Genomic DNA, 20,780 nt, shown 5'->3' with positions numbered 1-20,780 from the left:
AAATGGTAAGTACAGAGAAGCTATGAAAGTTCTGAGCCTGGCAACTTTGACAGATTAATGTGTCCCTAGGTTTTCTCTTTCTGCAGGCTAGAAAGAAAACTAAAGGAACATTTGCCTAATATGAACTAATCACGTTTGCCTATAAATTTGCGTTGTACAGAATACATGACTCGTACCAGTAGCATGATACTTTCAAGATCTTTATGTCAGATAGAACTGGAATTACAACTCTGATCCCGTTGAATGAATCTTGGCCGATAGGGTAAAAGAAAAAAAAAAAATCACAATTAGTAGCTTCTTGTGGGTGACGTCCTAAAAGGATGATTTTTGCCTTGGCCAGAGCATAACATTAGGGGTTAACTACAAGGAATAGAGAGACAAGGAGGGTCCCCCCTCCCATCTCTGTCTTTCTGGCAAACAGGATTTTTCCTGTAGTCAGGTAGCAAATTGTATAATCTCTTAGACCTTTCTCCCCACCCCCTGCCTTAGGAAAACTCTGTTTCCAGATTGGGAACATGCCAGGATGTCACTGGCCTCTAGTAGAGTTTATGGAAAAGTGTCAGTTACAATTCCAAATCTGTTAAGTAACCGGGCCTGCTCTCTGGAGCTCTATTTTGACTTCTGCGTTGTAGTTGTGGGGCCAGCAGAGCATGAAATTGGGTTTGTGTGAACATGTGCGTGCCTGGGTGTAGGGGATGGTGTTCTCTTACCAGAATCATAATGAAGCATCTGAAAGGTCTCTGAGAAAGTTTCCTGGGGCAGATTCAGTGAGCGCAGTGGATGCCCTCGTTTCGCAAGTTCTAGCTTTTCTTTGTCTGTACAGGTTGTTCTGACTTCATGGCTGGGAGGAAAGGGACGACATTGCGGAGTGCCTGCTGTTTGGCCCGTGGGGCCACACAGAGTGCAACCTCCTGGGGAGGCGCATGGGGATGGCGTGGCTGATCTGGTCTCGGCACACACTTGTTTATTATCTGGGCCTCGTAAAGAGCAATCCTAAAAATACTAGCTCTGTCTTGGAGTGATGGCATAGAAATTTGTGTTGCAAATTTAACTTATAGTCTGGCTTCCATCACTCATTGGCCACCGTTCTCTCCGTGGCCTTGCTTAAACTGTCATCACTCCCCCGCCTTCCTCCCCTGCCCCCCCCACACACCCAACCCTTTTACCTCGGAGATCGTGAGGGGCTAAGGGGTACTTGGGCAAGGAAGTTTTTCTTTTTGTTATTTGACTTCGTAAAGATTTTTCCTATACTCCAGGAACTCTGGTGTACTGTTTTTAAACATCCGATCTTATCTGGTTAATGCTCTGAATGCATTAACCTCACATAGGCTGGTGTGATGCCAAGAAAATGGAGCTCATGGCCTTGAATGGCAAGGCGTCAGGGTCCTCTGTGCTCTGATGGTTGAACTCCTTCTGGCTGTCCCGTCCCATAGGTGGCACACGGTCCCATAACTGCCTCGATCCACTACGAAATGGGAGTTTGCTGCCACTGCCAGCCATGGAGGTCCACAGGAATGCTCGTAGCATTGAGTGGCAGGTGGAAGTGTTTTTGAGCTGGGACCTAGGCCTTGCAGCAGAGCTGAGCCTCATACACAGTTAGGACTGGAAGGACCTCAGAGGTCATGGCCTGTCCTCACTCTACAGGCCAGGGGTCCAGTGCATTCCAGGCTTATGGAAGGAAGCATGTGGCACACTGCTCTGTGTTTCAGTGGCTAAAGCATGGTATTAAATGCCACTGAATAATAATAATAATAATAATAACAGTGTAAACTCAGATCTTAACTTGAGCTGCTGTAAGTAGCATCTAGGGTTCCTGGACTCCGATGAAGATGGCTCTTAGATTTGCTGCAGACAAGAAGCAAATACAATACGTGAGCCTGGAAAGTGAGTTCTGTCTCTTGGAAGCATTAAGCCTCCCACACAGAAGCACGAGGAGTGCTGGTATATTGGACTTGGAGGCTTTGAAAGTTGGAGCTGAAATGGATGCTGGGTAGGTGTTGCTCAGGCATTGTTCCAAGGTTCTGGAGGCCAGTAATATTTTAAACAAGTCAAACAGCCCCTCGAAGGGAGCTGCAGGAAATCCAGCCCTTGGCTTCATGTTGTTGCGTGGTCAGCGGGAGATAAAAGGGCGGACTGTTGGAGGCAAGGCCCCTCCTATCACTGGATGGCAAACTGTTAAGGGAAGATAAAAGGAAAGAGTTGGGATGTTCTTTTTGAACAACACGAGGGTGCCTTTATCACAGGCATTCAAATAAAATGAGGTAGGTGAGCGAGGGAGCCTCAGCTTTATGATTGCAAGTGGGCCGAAGAACCCTGCTGGAGAAACAGGACGTGGTTTCACAGCACACTAAAGTGATTCTGTGTCAAAATATCGGTAGAGGCCAGACTTTTTTCAACTGAAATCCCCACTCGACTGGGGATATTTGTGTTATACGTTGCTTAAGTTAATTGGGCATGAGCTGGGGTCTCTAAACTTTGTATTCCAGGTTTTCCCTGTGGGGCTGTCTAAGCCATGGGGACCTGATGGAAGCGCCAGGCAGTTGTTGGGCTGAGCAGCTGTGCGGAATGGCCGTGCACGTCCTGTGCCCTGACCTGCCAGCGAGGCCTACGGGCCGGTACCGTTTCTTTGATTTCTCCTCTTAGGCTCATTTGTGCTGCTGGCTGAGTGCTCATTCAACTGGCCTTCATCTCTCCCTCTTTGAGATCTTCCTTCCTGTTCTTTGTCACTTAGGAGGGAAGTTAAGGGGCTTGCAAAAGGTTCGTGTGAACCCACACTAGAGAGCCCGGGCACGGGCAGTGCCTTGCGTGCACTCTGTGGGACGCAAACGAACTGCGTGCTTTGGGCACTTGATGCTTGTTTCGGACCCTGCTGGGCTGTGGAGCTCAGCCCTTTGTGTGGGGGCCACCCCAGGGTGTGCAGCTGTTGGGAACTAATCACCCTCCTGCTGGGGCAGGGCCGAACCGCCGAGAGTCCATGTGCCTCGGACTTCCTCCAGGGCCGCATGGTCAGCTCATTAGGGCTAGGGCTGGGGACTGGCCCCACGGGGCACCTTCCTTCCCAGCGCCCCCGTCCTGCCCCCAAGTAGCTTTTGGTTTGGGGCTCAGCGTGCTTTAAGAAAACACCATCTGTGTGCTGTTTTTGATTGGTTGGCTGGTGATAAACACTTATCACCCACTTATATCTCAAAGTATTTGTTTTCCTTCATACAGTGGTGAGTACTTTCCTTCGAGGCCGAAACCGAGGGGAAGAGGTCACCCGTTAGAGGGCATGAAGGGCAGGCCGTGGAGCTCCCCGGAGCCTGCGACCGTGGGCAGTAGGCTCCCCCAGTGCAGTCACTTTCAGCTGATGGGCTGTAGTGGACTGGTCCCCCATGTGAACCTCTGACCACAGCCGACCACTTTTCCAGCAGGCGAGGAAAGATGTGATCTCCCCCCATTGCCTCCTCTGAGCAGTCTGGGCAGAAGCATTTCGAACAACATTGTGTCTCCCACAAAGGAATTCTGGCTTTAGAAGGGGTGTCCTCCTGAACCAGCCTGGGATTCTGGGAGTTTGAAGCCCAGATCCGATGTTGCCCCACCTGCCCTGGGGGTGCCTAGCTTGCATCCAGCTCCTCCTCCAGGAAAAGTGGAGAATCCTGTTTCTGCAGCTCCTTTCCCCCGGCGGGTCTGGAAGGCCAGCCCCACAACCTCAGGCCTGTGAAAGAGTTGCAGGATATTGCCTAAAACTCTCTGCAAAACGGCTACTGAACTTTATTCCGGCCTCCACCTCCTCCAGGCTGTAAATGTGATTACAGGCGCCCAGACCCACTGCAGAGGGGCGAGTGGCTGGGTGTGAGCTGCCCTGCCTTCAGGTTCCACTGCTGGAAAGGAAGAGGTGCTGAAACCTGGGCAGGAGCAAGCCAGGTCCGGGGTAGGGGGAGCCAGCAGTGCCAGCTTCCTCGGTTAAGCAAACTCGAGCTGCCCAGGATTGGTTTTAGCAGCGAACTGAAGCTGGAGGGCTTTTATTCCCGGCTCTCCGTACGGCGTGACCAGGGAGCGGGCAGCGGCCGGTCTGCCCCTTGTCGTTAGATTGCAGGCGTGATCAGCTGCACTGTATTGCTAGACTCTGGGACTGGAATGGAAATTTTTAAAGATCATCAAACTGACCCCTGCCCTCAAAGCGTTGGCAGTAGATGAGGCTGGTGGATGAATCTAGAAGTTGGGGGGCAGTTGGCCCAGGGGCTGGGTAAACTGCAGTGTGGAGCCAAATGATGTAACCTCGATGATACTGGCGGGCGCAGTATCCCCTGAAGAGGGTCTTCGTAAATACTCCTCCGATTGACTTCTGCACCGCGAGAGCAGTATCACTAGCTCCCTTTTCCGGATGTGAGGTTCAGGGACCAGCAGGTTGCCCCGTGGGTGGCAAGCTGAGCTTCCAGCCCAAGACTGAAGACTCCGCATCTCGTGCTCTTTAAGTGCCTGCTTCTGAATCTCACAGAATTAGTAGAAGGGGACCATCCCCTTGGATGTACAAAATCGGAAAGTCAAAAGGGTGATCTGATGCAGTCTCCCACCCGCTGCAAAACTGAAGTGGTTATTCAGCCTCTGCTTGCATACTTCCGGGGGACAGCAAGCTCATTACGTTAGGGAGGCCTCATTCTGTGGGCAGTGCTGGTTGTTCAGAGCTCTGGTGTAAAGGATCATGCGGATCCCGGACCTGCTGCTTTATACAAATGTTATTCTCGCTGTAGTGGACACATGAGAAGAGTGTGTATCTCCCCCACCAGTCCCATCACCCCCCAACCCGCCACGTGCAAGGCCTTCAAGGTGTCTCCCGTTTTTCTCTTTGTTGGGCTGAACATCTCTAGTTCCTTCAGCCATTTCTTGTTTTCCCCCTGACTTGGGTTCCCTGTGCTCATTGCCCTTCTCTGAATGGTTTCTCCATGATCGTCCTTGTGGTGCAGAGCAAAGTGTTAAGAATTTTGGAGTCTGACAACCCCAGTCTAGGATCCTGCCCCTGCCCCTTAGGGACTGCTTAATAGCTGGCAAAAAAAAAAAAAAAAAAAAAAAAAAAAAAAAAAAACCCTCATTATTGCCTTATAGGAGTTGGGGGAGGATCACCTATCTGTAAGGTGCCTAACACATTTTCCAGCGCAGAGTTTATGTCACAGAGGGTTAATGCCCCCTCATGATTAGGGAAGGAGGTGCTCTGAAAGGCATGGAGTTGGATGTACACCAGACTTCTGACATACCCTTATTTAAATCCTATTTTCTATTATAGCAATAGTCTCCCTTTCTGTTTTTAAATTGCTCAGTCAAGGTGTGATGTGGAGGGAGCCCTCTCCCTACCCTTTCCTGATAAGCCAGCTGGATGGATCTCAGGGTGGGGTAGGGTGGGGGCTTCTAAATTCAGGCTCCTGCAGGGAGACATCTTCTGCTTGTAGATCCTGGTGGAGCCTTTTATGCCCTGGGGGTGGGTGACAGCGCCCAGTGTGTCCTCTGACTTGACTGTCCCTTAGTGAGTTAGGGTCCTGTGGCCACCCACCTCGTTCGGCTTCCTCGGGCCGAGCAGGGAACCATGCATGTTTCTGCTAAGGTGGGCAAGAAGATTACAAAATAGCAGATCCCGGTGGCCAGTTTAGGAAAAGACGAGCTCACCTGGAGCCTGGAGAGAGGGACAGGGCCGCACCCCCTGGGCCACCCCCTCCCCCCCCCTCGGAAGGCAGCAAATGACTGCCATGTGGCTGCTGTGACTTGGCTTCGATCCTGTCAGTAAGACTCACTCCCGGGAGAAGAGCTGCAAGGAGCAGAGCCCGCTTCTTCACGGTCTTACTGACCGACAGAGAAGTTTAGAAGCCAGACTTCACCCTCCGAAGAAGCCAAGAGCCCTGTGGAGAGATAGAGGAAGAAGAGTAGGGCCCCATGGATGGTTTTATCTAGCAGGTTCCAGAAAATCTGTCCATCTCTCCACTGGTTCGTATTTCAAACAGTTAATTTAATCTGACTTATGCAGTTGAGTTTGGTAAGCAAGCACCCTGTCCTCCGAGGTAACGCTCGCGTCCCTGCTGAAATCGTATATAACGTAACAATCGGGATGGCCAAGTGAATTTTATTTTTAAGAGAGAAGCTGCTTCCAGCATGGAACCTGTCAGTCCCCTGGGCCACCCCTTCCCCACCTCCCCACTTTACTGAATATTAAAATGTTCCCTTACCTAAGGACAGCGACTGCTCCTTCCACAGGGCCACCTGAAACAGGACCCGTGAGGGGCAGCCGCCCTAGGCTGTAGAAGGATCTCTGTTCGGTTTTTTTCCGTCTCCATCCGAGGGTCCCGTTAAGAGACAGACTGCAGGAGACAGGGCTCTGGTTCTGAGGCCGATAGGGGCTTCTTCGGGGCTGGCTTCCCTCAGGGTTATCCTTCCTGACCCCTAGTAGCACACAAACTGCCCATGAGCAGCAGGGAAATTTGCAGAGCCCACGAGGGTGTCCAGGACCACCAGAAACCCTGGCCCCGGGGCTCGACTTGGAGAACATCCCACAGCACCCTTTCCGTGAGTGACAACTTGGTGAATGCCATTCGCTGGAGAGGTGGCTTTGAGGATCCAGAGCTCCCTAGAGGCCAGGCCGAGTGGCTTTCGCATCCCATGCACTGCAGGCCTGCCCTGCTCTGTCTGAAGTTCACATCTGACGTTTGCCCCCATTCCTGAGCAGCTAAAACAGGCCCTGCATAGATTAGTCCCACACACGTGCTCTCCTTCCTTCCTTTTTTCATTCGTTCACTCATTCATTCATAGCGGTGAATATAGCTCAAATTAAAACTGAGATCTTGATTTTTGCTCTGGGGCTGTGATAAAACAGTGGCTCCTTCTTAATCCTCAGGGAAGGAAAGTTTCTCAGGGAGATCCTTGGTTTTGTGTCACCCTTCTTCCAGAATTCTCTGTAAAGATAGCTGCTGGTTCTCAAGGCTGCATCAGAATCCCCTGAGAGCTACCATACAGATGTACAGGACCCATCCCCAGAGGTATTTTTAATGTCATTGGTCTGGAGTGGGGCCCGAGTGTCTGTATTTCTTTTTTGCTTTTGGTCTTATTGCAATATCCTTGATATAGGCACCGTGTAGGTTTGAGGTGGACAGCGTAATGACCTGACTTACAGATATTGAGAATCTGCATTTCTAGCAAAGGTCTGTGATGCCGCCGCATGGGGACGACACTCCGGGGTGGCCTGTGTGGGAGGGTCAGTGGTAGTTAACTTGTCGCTTACCTTCGCGTGGTGTTTGCTTCATTTTTGATCTCTGCAATCCTGCCTCTTCCCTCCCAACCCGCTGTGCTCCCCTTCTGCCTTCCCCCACCACTTCCCTCCACAGACACCCCAGGACCTGAAAGTGTAGGCTTCCCATCAGAGCTCCCCTTGCTCCGGGCCTGCCTTCCATTTGCACGGAAGCAGAAGTGACCTAGAGGACGTAGACTGCCTCTGAGTTCACACTGGTGGATCAGTTGGATCCAGCCACTTGGGCAGAACTGGGCTGTTCAGGATACCAGGCAGCGCCTGGTGGCTCCCTTCCAATTTCCTTCTCCTTCTAGAGTCCAAGGGTGTAGAATGCGGACGTCCCACCCACCCCACCCCCATCCCTTGGCACAGCAAGGGCGGTGAGTGCTTGCAAACTCTTGCCCTGTGCCGTGCAACCTGCCCAAGAGGGAGGAAGGCAGGGGTGAGGTGTAGGGAGAGGGCTCTTTTCCTGCCTGGAAACAGGCAGAAATGCATGGCCAGGTGCTGAGCAGCCTGGAAGGGCAGAGATGACTCAGAATGTGATTGTGACAAATCCGAGAATGGGATTGGGGGGGAGCGCATCTGTTCCCTCAAGTCCTGGGCCAGGGTTACAGATTTTGTCCAGAAGAAACTTAGCAGCATTTAGAAGCTGGATTCACTTTGCTCTACCACTGTGATCTTGGGGGTGGGTTGCTTATCCCCCCCCACCACCCACCTTAGTCTTCTCATCTGTGCAGTGGGACCAGTACTCCTCGGGTGTGGCCAGGAGGATTCGATGAGATACTGCACTTGGGTGGGGGCAGGTAGTGTTCAAAGCTCATTAGCCACCCTCATCATCATTAGTGGCCTTAGTATGAATACGGCAGAGGCAGAGTTTTATAACAAAGAGCTTCAGGAATTCTCTCAGTGGGAATGAAGGAGGCCTTGTAGCACGGTGGCCCCTGAGGGATAGGATGGGGCGGGCCAGCATGCAGACCTGCACTCTGGGGGAAGAAACTGAGCAGAGCGGTAACCACAGGGACTGGTGCAAGAGGCCCAGAAGGTAAACCAAGTCAGAGCATGGAGAGCTTCGAATGGCAGCTTAGAAAGCCTCTCTGTAGTCTTGAGATGAAAGTCGGGGCGAGGAATGTTTTGGAGACCGATCTCCGAAGACAGCCCGACGCGGGGTGGGGGGGCCACATGCACGGCCTTAGCTGTCCCTCCTCATCCAGCGGGGAGTTTGCAGGACTGGCCAGAGCAGCTTACGGCGCCCAGTTGTCCCCAGCCCGCTCGAGTGCTCAATGTGACACTCACGGCTGCGTTTGACCGTAGCCCATGCCAGCGAGGGGGGTGGTGACTTGCCCGGGTGGCCGCCCCGTGCAAGGCATAGACTGAGCCCATCGCCAAGAAACACATCAGCTTCCTGGAACTCAGAGCCGTCATCGCAGCTGTCAGCCTTCATGCGCGCACGACGCTGTCCCGTTGGAGGAGCGCTGGGACCCCGGGCTTTGCAGGCCCTGCGAACGGGCATTGCCCCGGCGCCCGGCCAGTCTGGCTTGGTTGGGTCCCGGCCTAGCTCAGAGTGAGGGAACAGCGCTCCTTCTCTGACTCAGCCCTTCTAAGAGAGACGTCCTTGCTGCCCTGAAGCTCCCTCCTTGCTGCCCTGAAGCTCCCTCCCCGCTAGAGCGTTAACTTGGAGCCTTGAGCCTCGTGGGTTGGCCCCAACCGGCCAGGCTGTTGCAGCAGCGGGTCAACCATCCCAAGTATTCGTGGGCGTCTGTAGGCTCAGCACCGCAGCTCTCCGGGCCGGTGTTGTAAAGTTCCCTATTATAGCATCCTCTGCTGTCCTCCGAGGCATCTAACTTACCCCATCAGTCCTGCAGGCCTTAGGACAGATTTTAGATTTCCCTGAAGAATCCTCTGGGTTTTCTGAAGCTGAGCAGCTTTGTTTCTAGCCCATCTTCCCTTTTATCTTTCATCTCCTCTTTGCTATCTCATTGGACCTGGAGACAGGCTCCTTAATCTTTTCTTTCTGGCTTTACATAGCATTGTCCCTTATCTCCTCGGGGACTGGGGGCTGGAGGCTGGAGGCCGGCCGGCCCTGCCCCCTCATCCTTGCAGATGGACCTCTGCCCTTTGCAAGTCCTCCTGCTTCCATTGGATCTGGGCAGAGCCTGTGTGGGAATGCAAACCCAGAGGTTCAGCATCCTCCCATGGGAGCCCCAAGAGACTCACCCACCCTTCCAGATTCCCAGCCTGTGCTCCTCGCATTCCCCTGCAGGAGTCACCTTCCAGGACACAGCCTCTCCTCACCTGGTCTCTTTTTCCCCTCCTTTTCTTCCTTCTTCTCCCCGCCCCCCACTCCCCGCCCCAGGCCATGGTGATAGAGGTAAGGGGTATCTTGAATTTTCTTCCCAGAACTGTGCTGTATTTTTCCACTTGCTGAGTTCTGTGAATCCCTCAGGCCTGATGGAACCCCAAACAGGGTAGTGACTCTTGTTACTCAGCTTTAATGGCAAGACATTCTCAGAATTCAGATCCTTTACATCCAAGATTAGGAGATGGGACGTTTCAGGATCCAGTGTGTCGGGTGGGCGCTCTCCAACTTTGGTTCCCTGTGTGTATGGAGATTACCTGGTGGACTTTTCTAAAGGATTTTTTTTTTAAATGAGGGGAGGGAGCGAGTTCAGATTTTAATGAGAGTCTTAGTTATTATATTCCTGCAAGTTTAAATTCCAGAGACTCGTCTGATGTGTGTTTTTAATAATTATATATAGAACTAGAATTCACTTTATTTACTTGGAGACCGTGGTAATTTCTAGAAAAACAACCATGGAGCTGTTCTTCTCCAGACTTTCTTCCTATTAAAATTTGCTGTGAGGGGTGCCTGGGTGGCTCGGTCGGTTAAGCGTCTGCCTTTGGCTCAGGTTGTGATCTCAGGGTCCTGGGATGAACCCCACATGGGGTTCCCTGCCCAGGGGCGAGCCTGCTTCCCCCTTTCCCTCTCCTTACCCCTCCCCCTACTTGTGTGCATGCTCTCCCACTCTCTCTCTCTCTCTCAATCTCAGATAAATAAAGCCTGTAAGAAAATTGTTTAAAATTTGCTGTGAATTAAGAAATGAATACTAACAGGGAAATTCGGCCTGGTTTTTTGTGGTGGGTTTTTTTTTTTTTTTTCTTCCACAGTGTTTCACCTTAAGTTTGGGTGGGGATGATCTGAAAGGATGTTTTGTGCATTTCTAAAACCTCATGGGAATTTTAATAAACTTGACTTGATTCATAGTTTAAAGGAAAGTGGGTTATATGTCAAGTGAAAACAGGATTCTTGTTCTGCTTACCCCTAGGATGAGTTTCTGGGGTCCCTGAACTCTTGATGCTGAAGGAAAATGTTAGGCCTAGTAGAATGTGTGCACTTTGCTGTGGGAAGCTCCATAATTTTTTTTTTACCAGCCCCTTAATTAGGTTCTTGCTCCCCCCAAACCATTGGGAATTACTGGGGTGGTAATAAGGATTCCTCAAGGCCTATGGGGTCTCCATCCCATTCAGGGGCTGTCTCTAGGAGTTGCTCCTTGTTTCTTGATACTCGGTACAAAATCCAAAGAACTTTTCAAGAGGGAAAGGGGCAAAGAGAAAAGATGGAGAGTTGAAGCAATGAACTTGTTAGAAATCTCTGAGGAGCTGCTGGGGGGGGGGGGGCGGTTGGTGGCACTTTCTCACCCCAACCCAGCAGAGGGAGTGATGCCCAGGATGATAACTGGGCGTGTGACCCAAGGGAGCAGCTTTCTTCCAGACGCCCTGAAAGAGGATCAAAATGAGAAAATGGGCCAAGCATGTGTTTCTCAACAGGGTTTGTCCATGTGGTGGTTTGATTTATGTCTTTCGGTCTCCCACTCGGGCACTCCTCAGTTTAGCTGGGGATGCTGTTTCCAGAAACAGAATGTGGCTGCACAGGGCAGCTCTGGGAAATGCTGGGAAAGGCTGCATTCCAGGGCTCTGGGACTTTGCAGAGGGCCTGCTTTCTCCCAGGGCTGGGGCTGGAGGTCCCTGGCCCCCCAGACCAGACTTGCTCAAACTCTTGAGGGACGTGTGTAACTTGAAGTTTTCTGCATCCTCTCCGCAGTAAGGAGAAGATACGTATCGGGTCCCCTCTGAACTGCCCTGGGCACTTCCACCACCACTCAGGAAAAAGCGTACTAATCTGCCCTTTCCATTAAGGGACCATTTGGTTCCATGTTGTTTATTCCCTCCAGCTGTCGTCTTCTTTCCACTCTGTGGCTGATGGCACTTGGTGTTGTCTTGTTCTTCTCTGCCTTAAAACCGGCGGCCCATCTGGCTCTGCTATTACCATGCCACTGAGATGCCCAGAGCTCCGCCTGGGGCCAGTGGTCTGAGCTGCTCCCACACAGTGTTGGCACCCGGTGCGTCGTGACATGTTGGGGGTGCTTTGGGGGAGTTCCTGTCTGTCCAGGTGTCCAGGGCACGCTGGACTCCAGTTGCCCTCGCTCTGATGCTCATGAGCAGCTCCAGAGGAAACCCTAGGAGCTAGAAGCTTGCTGATGCATGCAGGCGGGGATGGGAAATGTTCTGTTGTCCTTAACGGGTGACTCCTGGTATCAAGTAGAGCAAAAGGCCCAGAGACGGGATCATTTCTGGTCCTGACACCCCCTTCACATCGCCTTTTCTCATTTGTGCAGGTTGCTCTGACTCTGTGCTCCAGAGGTGGTGGCTTTGAGGTGTGACCCTGCCCACGTCTGGGCTCTGCCAGCGCCAGCTCCTCCATAAAGAGGGCCAGCTTGATAAGACGAAGAAAACAGGTCAGTTAAACTTTATTGACTTTCCTGGAGTCACAATAACTCGGAGTGTTGAGTCTTACTTTCCCTCTCCCTCCCATCCCCTACATTCCCCTGTTGAGTTGCCCTGTTTCTTCCCCGTGGTCCTGCTGAGGCTTTGATGCAAAACCACAGTGAAATTGTAACCCTGAATCGCTAGCTCTTCCTGGTCCAATGGGCCTGGAGTGTGGGATGGGAAATCTCAGAGGGTGTCGAGTGTTGGCCTCACAGGAAGAGTGCCTCAGACACACCCCTGATCCCTGCTCTCCGCCCCCCCCCCCCCCGCCCCCAGATTCTGACTGTTTGTGTTGAAAACTGGACCGCCAGGCAAGTCTGCTTGGCCACGTCAATGAAGACGATGGCTGCTTTTCTTATCTGTGATTTGGGGACTTCAACTGGGCTCCCAGTCCTCTCTGGTTCCAGTTGGAGCACATTGCGTTAGAATGGGCTCGGTGACTTTTATTTACCTTGTTTATTGTCATTATTTGATTGTTGCTATTTGCAGTAGTGGGGCTGATGTGTAGGATGGTATCAGGGAGCAAAGGAAAGACTGAAGATACCAAGACTTTTAATATCCATAAAGAAAGGGATCCCTGGGTGGCGCAGCGGTTTGGCGCCTGCCTTTGGCCCAGGGCGCGATCCTGGAGACCCGGGATCGAATCCCACGTCGGGCTCCCGGTGCATGGAGCCTGCTTCTCCCTCTGCCTATGTCTCTGCCTCTCTCTCTCTCTCTCTCTCTGTGACTATCATAAATAAATAAAAAATTAAAAAATAAATTAAAAAATAAAAAAATATATCCATAAAAAAAAACGTGCTTTGTACGCGGACTTTACGCTGTTCAACTTCGCTTTCAACTTGGGCTAGAAGATTTTAGTCCAAGACTTCTCAGCTGATGGCAACATCACTTGATCCAGGACTGGATCCCTGAGATCCAGTCTCAGAAGGTTTAAGTTTGTTAGTTAGGGTTATAACGCCAGTAGAGTCTGGGGTTGGGCGTGGGTGGGAAAAATTAACCAGTACTGGCCAACCGGCCTCTGGTTAGCTTAGTGCATAGATGTGCCTTAATGCTAAGGCAGATTTTTTTTCCCCCGTAACTTGGGATGATGAGCAACCTTATTTACACCAGGTCCTTTCTCTTCTTTCCTGTCTCATACCAGGTCCTTTCTCTTCTTTCCTGTCTCATCCTCCCAAAGGGAGGACTCCGGTATAAGACACAGGAGTAAACCAGAGTCAAAGCCTATAATGGCTCCTTGGGGCTGGAATGGGTTGCTTCTGAAACAGCTTTTCAGGGGTGACCCCAAAGACTGTGCTCTTCTTTTCAAATAGTGTAGCTTTGGGGTTCTTTTTGCAAATTATACTTTCTGATCAGAGATGAGAAGTCTCTATTTAAAAAAAAATAGATTGCTGCCTATATTTAAAGTAGGTAAAGAGGGGCGGCCTGATGGCTCAGCAGTTTAGTGCCGCCTTCAGCCCAGGGTGTGATCCTAGAGGCCCGGGATCGAGTCCCATGTCAGGCTCCCTGCATATGGGGCCTGCTTCTCCCTCTGCCTATGTCTCTGCCTCTCTCTCTCTCTGTTTTTAATAGATAAATAAAATCTTAAAAAAAAATAAAGTAGGTAAAGAAAGGAAGTAAATGTAAGTGACCCTGGCGTCATCAGTGGGTAGTGTCACACTTTACACTTCCATCCCAAAGGAGGAAGTGAACGTAGCAAATGTCTTCCTGTCCAGACAAAATGGGAAACAACAAGTTTGCATGGCTTTTCTTCTTTTTCAACTGGGATAAGTCCTTGCAGCCTTCAGTCCTTACGTTGTTTAGCTATTACGGCGATGGCTAGCTATTATATATTGAAGACACGGAGGGTGCTTGTAAGAATCTGTTTGATGTTTTAATGACTAACAAAAATTCTTACTAGTAATCGGGCTCTGTTACATGAATATATACGTATATATTCATGTAACATATATGCATATATTCAATATATTCATGTAAAAAATATATACATATATTTTGCTCTTCAGTTCGTGAAGAGCAAGCCTGCTCATGGGCCAGGATGACCCAGAGATCCCTGAGCGTCCACCCTGGACCACAGGGTGGGGGGATTTGTCATCACGTATCAGGGTCAGTGCACCTAGGAGGGGCTGCAAAGGTCATGGCTTGGGTCTGCCCTGCACAGGACCAGGCTTACAGGAGTGGGGGTCCTGGATGAGCTGCCTGAGCCCTGACCACAGCCTCCTTCCCTGGCCTGGGGCAGCAGGGAGGCAGCCCTGACCCTGTGGAGCTGCGAAAGGGCTGCAGGAGCTGCCTCATGGGCATTTATTTATTTATTTATGAGAGACACAGAGAGGGGGAGAGAGAGAGAGAGAGGCAGAGACCCAGGCAGAGGGAGAAGCAGGCTCCCTGCAGAGAGCCCGACGTGGGACTCGATCCCGGGTCTCCAGGATCACACCCTGGGCTGAAGGCAGATGCTCAACCGCTGAGCCACCCAGGCGCCCCTAGAAATGCAGTTAGAAAGAAATCATGTGTGCATGTGTGTATGCCCACTTACGTGTGTGTGCTTGTGTCTCGTGGTTTTTCCTAGAGAGAAATCTCCCAAATAAATTTTCAGAGACCGTTAAAAACAGGAAGTTTGAAGCACAATTTTTAATGGTCTTTTAGAATGGCAAAACTTCACCGAAGGACAGCAGTTTGGTTTTTTTTCTTGAATTTTGGATGTAGCTCTTCTCTCTGTGTGGGAAAGACGCGTGGGTTACGCCCAGGTCAGTTGTCTTCAGTTGTGTGTTTCTGCAGCTAATCCATTTACTCACCATTTGCAAACCCGTTCTAACCGTACCTTCAAAATGCCTGTCAACAAGGAAGGCACGTTTTATCTCTTGACTAGAAAAGTACTGTTCGTGAGATTCCCTTTGGCTCTTTGTTTTTTGTTTTTTTTCCCTTGGCTCTTTGGGTAAGATTTTAGCCCAAGACTTCTCAGCTGATGGCAACATCACTTGATATATCCCCAGGCTTTTCCTGCTCTGCTGCTGGACACATTTGTAGCTGCTCTGGGTGTTGCCATTTGTCATATCCTAGGTCACATCCCCTGAAGTTGGAGGAGGAAACCACAAGAAATCATGTTCTCTCTGGTGGTGGTTCTGAGCGTTCGCTTGGCCGCTGAGATAATGAGCTTGATCTTTGACTACAAGTCCAGTTGAGGCACACTGTGGGATCATAGGATATGTGGCTTACAGGCAGGGCTTTGGCTCTGTATCTTCCCAGATAAAATGAGGGAAGTAGTTTACCTGCAGACTTTATTTCTGGCCCCATATATAGCCACGGAAAGGTATGGAACTAGTAAAGCCTGAATGGCCATGAGCCCTGGTGTTCCGTTTGGTCATTCTGTTCATCTGACAAGGTCTGACCTAATACCTTCTAGACCATGATGAGACTTCCGGGGAGTTCCTTTCCTGCCTCCCCTTCTGTCAATTTTAGGTAGAGGCCGGAGGAGGGGTCAAGTAGGAGTCTGAATACTTTCGGGGGTCGGGGGTAGAGCATGTAGGAAAACTCGATGTGGGTGTAAATAGGAGCTCCCAGAAAATAAAATACCACAGAATCGTTTTGGCTGTTGGGAGTGAGGGTGACAGCACTGTAGGGAACATGAGTTAAGGTCGAGAAAACAACCACAGATTGTGGTTTTGGAAGAAGACGATGACTTAAAATCGCCTCCCTTTTGTGTATTCTGGTGAATATAGTGGCCTGAGATTACGACAGATACATGGTTTCAGTTTTTTCTTCACTAAGGGAGAAGGCTTTCACTGAGTCTTTTTTGCCCTTTGCTTCCCTTCCAGTGTCAACAAGTGATACAAGAGAAGAAAAAAAAGAAGCAAACGCAGACTCCCTTCCTACTCATCGTGGATGATAGCTATAGCAGGGGAAAGTCTCATAGTGTATCAGTTGGGGCAGAGAATGGAGGTAATGGGCAGTGGGGGCTGGGTTTTTCTTCTGTCCACTTTCTGGGGTATAGGCACATTACCTACCTGTATATTTTAAGAAACAGTCTTTTTTACGTTGCTTTGAAATTTGGTTATGACTCTGATAAGATTGGCTTCTCAGTTGTCTTACATAATTCGGCACCCCCCCTGTAAAATCACTGCATTGCAGCAGTGGAGTTAGGGAGACTGGACGATTCCTCATCATTAGTTGTTAAGTCTAGAACATTCATGTAGTAGTAAATGAGTTAGGTTATGAGGAGGGTGCTGGCCAAATGTCAGCTCCCTGGGCTTCCTAATTGTTGGCTTAGCCTTTCCTGCTCTGCCTAATGAAAGATTAGGGAAAGCCAAGAGACCTGCGTCTGCTGGTTTTGGGGGTTGTGTCGGTGCATATGCTCAAAAAGGAAGCAAGGTTATCAGTCTCGGTATGACAACGCCTCATTTACATGAAAGCTTAAGTCATTTTGGGCACGAGTATCAGCTTGAACTGAAGAAGGAGGGCTTTAGGTGTTTTGACCTGACTTACGGTTATGGTAGCCATGGCCAGCGCCACCTGGCTCTGACAGAGGCTAAACTTCGCAGTGATCAACAGCAGCAATTTCCGATTTTCAGTTCTATGGCAGAGGCTTCTTAGAAGCTTAAACCCTTGACCCAATGACGTCAAGTTCGCCCGTTGGCTTGGAAGGTTCAGACTTGTCTTCCGTCAACACCATGATGTCAGCGGTAATGAGTGTAGGGAAGGTCGCCGAGAATGGCGGGAGCCCCCAGAGCACCAAGTCCCCCACGAAGCCTCCAGGACCAAATCGGATTGGCAGAAGGAACCAGGTAAGCTTTTGTGCGCTAGCTGGTGACGTCTGGTGGCTTCACTCTATGAGAACGTTGGGAGAAGGATGTTCGCTTGAGCCCCAGCTTCCTAAGCCAAAACCCTGGACGTGCTCAGAACTAAACACATTCCGAGAGGCTTCAAGAGTGAACTTTTCAGGGCTTGTGTCAGTTACCTTTCATGGAGAAAATTTTCTCTGCTGTGGTGTCAATATTGGTGGAAGCATCCTTCTCTGTCCTGTAATTTGATTTGATTGCAAGCTTTCTTCACGTGATGGCCAAGGCAAAGAACTTGACTTACTCCTCTTCTGTGATGTGGTTCATTTCCTTATGCAGCTGGTTAATTGGATTGTCAAAACTGCCTCCTTGATTTTTTTTTTTTTAATTATCTTCAGATTAGGTAGCAAATAAGTACTGGTTTTGCTGGATCTCCCATTCAGCTTTCCACCCTTGACAAAGCACAGAATTTGATTCCAGAGAATTCCACCTAAGATGTGATTTAGTCCTCTTGAATTTTTAGTGGGATCGGAGGAGTGGGAAGGAGTGAATGGGTGGGCCAGGATTGGAAGGATTAATTCATATGTTAACGAAAGTCCGTGTCTTCTCCATTGGGAAATAAGATGGATCTTTTAATTAACCTACACATGCGGCACTTGAAAAGTTGTCGCTCTTCTGTTAGCAACACCTTCAACGAGACTCAAGGAGTGAGGCAGAAGGTGAGTAGTTCTCATTTCTTCTCTGAATCCATGTAATCTCCATTAATGACTCCACATTTTGTTTTTGGTCTAACTTCCGGAATGGCCTCATACCAAATCCCCAGGGGAAGAGACAGTCTTCTGAGTCAGTCTCCATACCAGGAATGGATGGGAAAGTAGTAGACCTGTTTTGTGAATTCATCTTCTATTTTATTGATAATCCTCCAGTGACTGTCCTTTCTACAGAATTATCTGAGCACCATCTATGATGGTTTTCTATAAATTCTTAGAAGTAAGATATTAATGAAGGCTTTTGATACAATTGTCCTCCAGGAAGAGTCATCCCAGCCCTAAATACCTCCGAAGCATAGGGAAAGGTCCGCTCATGTCTTCCTCGCGGCTGAAGACTTGGCGGGTTTCAGTGATGACGTAGGGTTGGAACATTGATATTTTTTCTCTCTCTTCTTTCCCTTGTCTCTGCCTGCCTCTCTTCCTATGGGTACCTGAGAAAATACTCAGCCTGTATGACTGTGGCCTGAGTCAAGAAGGAGTGCTAGCTCTGGGAAGAAAAGGTTTATTTCCACTCTCACATGACTGTCCGTCCATCCATCTATCCGTCCATCTTTCCATCCATCCACCCATTTCACATTATATACTTCCGGCCAAGTGTGGCCCCGCATGTCAGGCATTTCGGGATGAACAAGATCCATAAGGTCACTGTCTCCTCATCCTTCTGTGTTTGAGAAAGTGGCATGGGTAGTGACAAGCCCAGCATTTCCCCTGCACAGGTAGAGTTGACCCAAGTCCAGGCTCTGGTCCCTTCCTGGTGGTTCAAAGACAGTAGGTAGAATGAGCCATAGAGTGTGACCAGTAGCGCCTCCATCCCTGCATGGTAAGTGGGGAGACTCTGCAGGCAAGCGGTGCACATATACCTGACCTGAGCCATTCCCATCTACTTCCCGTGTCCTCCGCGGTTCCTCAGGGCACTGGGTTAGTGTTTGTGAGGGCGGTCTGGGCCAGAGGGAATATGGAAAGACAGCACATTGAAAACACTAAAGTGTCTGGGGAGACAGAGTGGATCATCCTTACCTGTGAGTGGACGAGGAAGGCTGCACGCGGGAACCCAGAGAGGAGTCCCTTCCGCACTAGCACCGAGTTCCAGGACAGATTAGCCACAGCCGGACGCCGACAGGGGTGCCAGATTGTTTCATTATGGAATGGTTAGTTATCACATTAGCTGCTAATTTTATCTGTCAGCTCAGGAAGTCTGCTCCTTCCACCCGCACAGCCGCAGTAACTGGATTCACAGTCCTCCAGCAGGGCTGCTCTCTTTTCTGTTGGGTTTGGTTGTCAAAATTAAATCTGAGCCCAGAGATTTATTTCTCCCAGACCATTGTGGATTCTGTAGATCTGCATTCGGGCCTGCAGCGTGCCACTGCCAAGCCTCAGAGAAGGTTTGGATTCTGGTTCGTGATAAACCCTGGACCCAGTGCCAGATAGCTCAGGGAGCTACTCAGTATGTCTAGTGTCTACGTCAAAGTGAACGCAAGGTGGTTTGGGTTTTGGGTTTTTTTTTTTTTTTTTTAAGATTTTATTTATTTATTTAGGCGAGAGAGAGCACGAGTGAGGGGGAGTGGCAGAGGGAGAGGGAGAAGCAGACTCTCTGCTGAGCAGGGAGCCAGATGTGGGATTTGATCCCAGGACCCTGGGATCATGACCTGAGCCAAAGGTCAACCTCAACCGATTGAGCCTCCCAGGCTCTCCCACCAGATAGTTTTTTAAAACAGCCTCAGGAGGCTGGCCACATGGATGCCTGGCTTTTTAACATTTATTGACATCTCACTGATGAATCTTTAAAAAAAGTTTTTTTTTACTGAATTATTCTTACTGTTTTAATAATTTAACAAAAATACTCCTGAGACTAAGCTTGGGCCCAGGTAGGAGACATCCCTCATTATTATAGTGAGTGTTCTTCTTTTGTTATGAATACTTTCGTTTTTGGTGTTTCTGTCCGATGGTTCTCAGCCAGCTCCATTCTGACCAGAGCCAGAAGGGCCAAGAAGGGGTGGCTTCATGCACATCACACCCCTGCAAGCTTGGAAGTGCATGGGTGCCCAGATGAGACTGTCCAGCGCTTTTTAACTGTCCCTGGGCTAATCAACTTTCTTAGACTTTGTATCTGTAATTTCTTTTAATTTGGGGTTGAAAAAACATGTAGCATATCATCCTCAGACCCAGTGCCACAGTTTAGAAAAGCATCTGTACTGCTTACAATGAGGCCTGCTAGACTTTGCAGAGGAGATGGAACCCCCATGCACACGACATCCAAGACGTCCTCATGCATTTGCTCCACCCTGCCTGCTTTATGGTGCCATTTGTTTTATAGTCTTTAGGGTGACTTGTATTTTCATCATGTCTCATGAGCCAGCCACAAGGGTGTTTCCTCTCTGTTAACCTTGGGGTTACCCCCCCCCTTTTTTTTAAATCAACTTCTGTAGCATAGTGGCTTACAGCATGGGCTGTGGGGCAGCTGGCCTGAGTTTTACTCCTCGATCTGCTGCTTAACGGTTCTCTCATTTGGGACAGAGTACTTGCCTCTGTACCTGTTTCCTCATCCAGAAAATGGGATCTCTAACAGCGGTTGTGAAAAAAACTGACGTTTCCAAGTGTGAAGTTTCGCTCCTAATAAGTGTTTGAGGATGGGTATGATTTGCAAAGAACAAAAAGCACATTCAAAGAGTACAAACTAGTAAAAAGAGGTCTTGCTGAAAGAAGCCTGAGGGTCCAGCCTTAGAGGTGGTGCCAATCCCCTCTCTCGGGCTTCCTGGTCTCACACTTCTATGCCCCTGGTGTCTTCCACAGGCTGCATTCTTGTGGCTGGGGCTTACCACGGTGCTCAGCACAAGCCTAGGGCTACAGGAACTTTCTTTTTTTTAAAGATTTTTAAAATTATTCATTTGAGAGCAAGAGCATGAGCAGGGGGAGAGGCAGAGAGAGACGGAGCCCCATGCGAGGCTCCATCCCAGGACCCTGAGATCATAACCTGAGCCCAAGGCAGACGCTTAACCAACTGAGCCGCCCAGGCACCCCTACGTGAACTTTCAATTCAGGTATTCATGATCACCTCAGGGGTTGACTTAGTCACCCCAAACCTAAGTATATATGAGCAATTCCCGGGCTGCTTATGAAACAAGTAGATTTCTGGGGTGCAACCCCATCCCCCGCCCCCAGTTGGATTCAGCA

General features: G+C 49.8%; 1 protein-coding gene across 1 annotated transcript in view; it reads left to right on the top strand.

Annotated features, from left to right (window-relative positions):
- The window catches only part of RREB1 (ras responsive element binding protein 1), a 134,974-nt gene that overhangs the window by 49,396 nt on the left and 64,798 nt on the right, over positions 1–20,780 (top strand). The window contains 3 exon segments of the mRNA XM_041771889.1: positions 11,920–12,039; positions 15,880–16,003; positions 16,633–16,845. Of these exon segments, the coding sequence (XP_041627823.1) occupies positions 16,675–16,845 (171 nt within the window). The 5' untranslated portion in view covers positions 11,920–12,039; positions 15,880–16,003; positions 16,633–16,674.

Source organism: Vulpes lagopus, chromosome 10, assembly GCF_018345385.1.
Source record: "Vulpes lagopus strain Blue_001 chromosome 10, ASM1834538v1, whole genome shotgun sequence".
NCBI classification, from domain to species: Eukaryota; Metazoa; Chordata; class Mammalia; order Carnivora; family Canidae; genus Vulpes; species Vulpes lagopus.
This window is presented reverse-complemented; position numbering and strand designations above follow the sequence as displayed.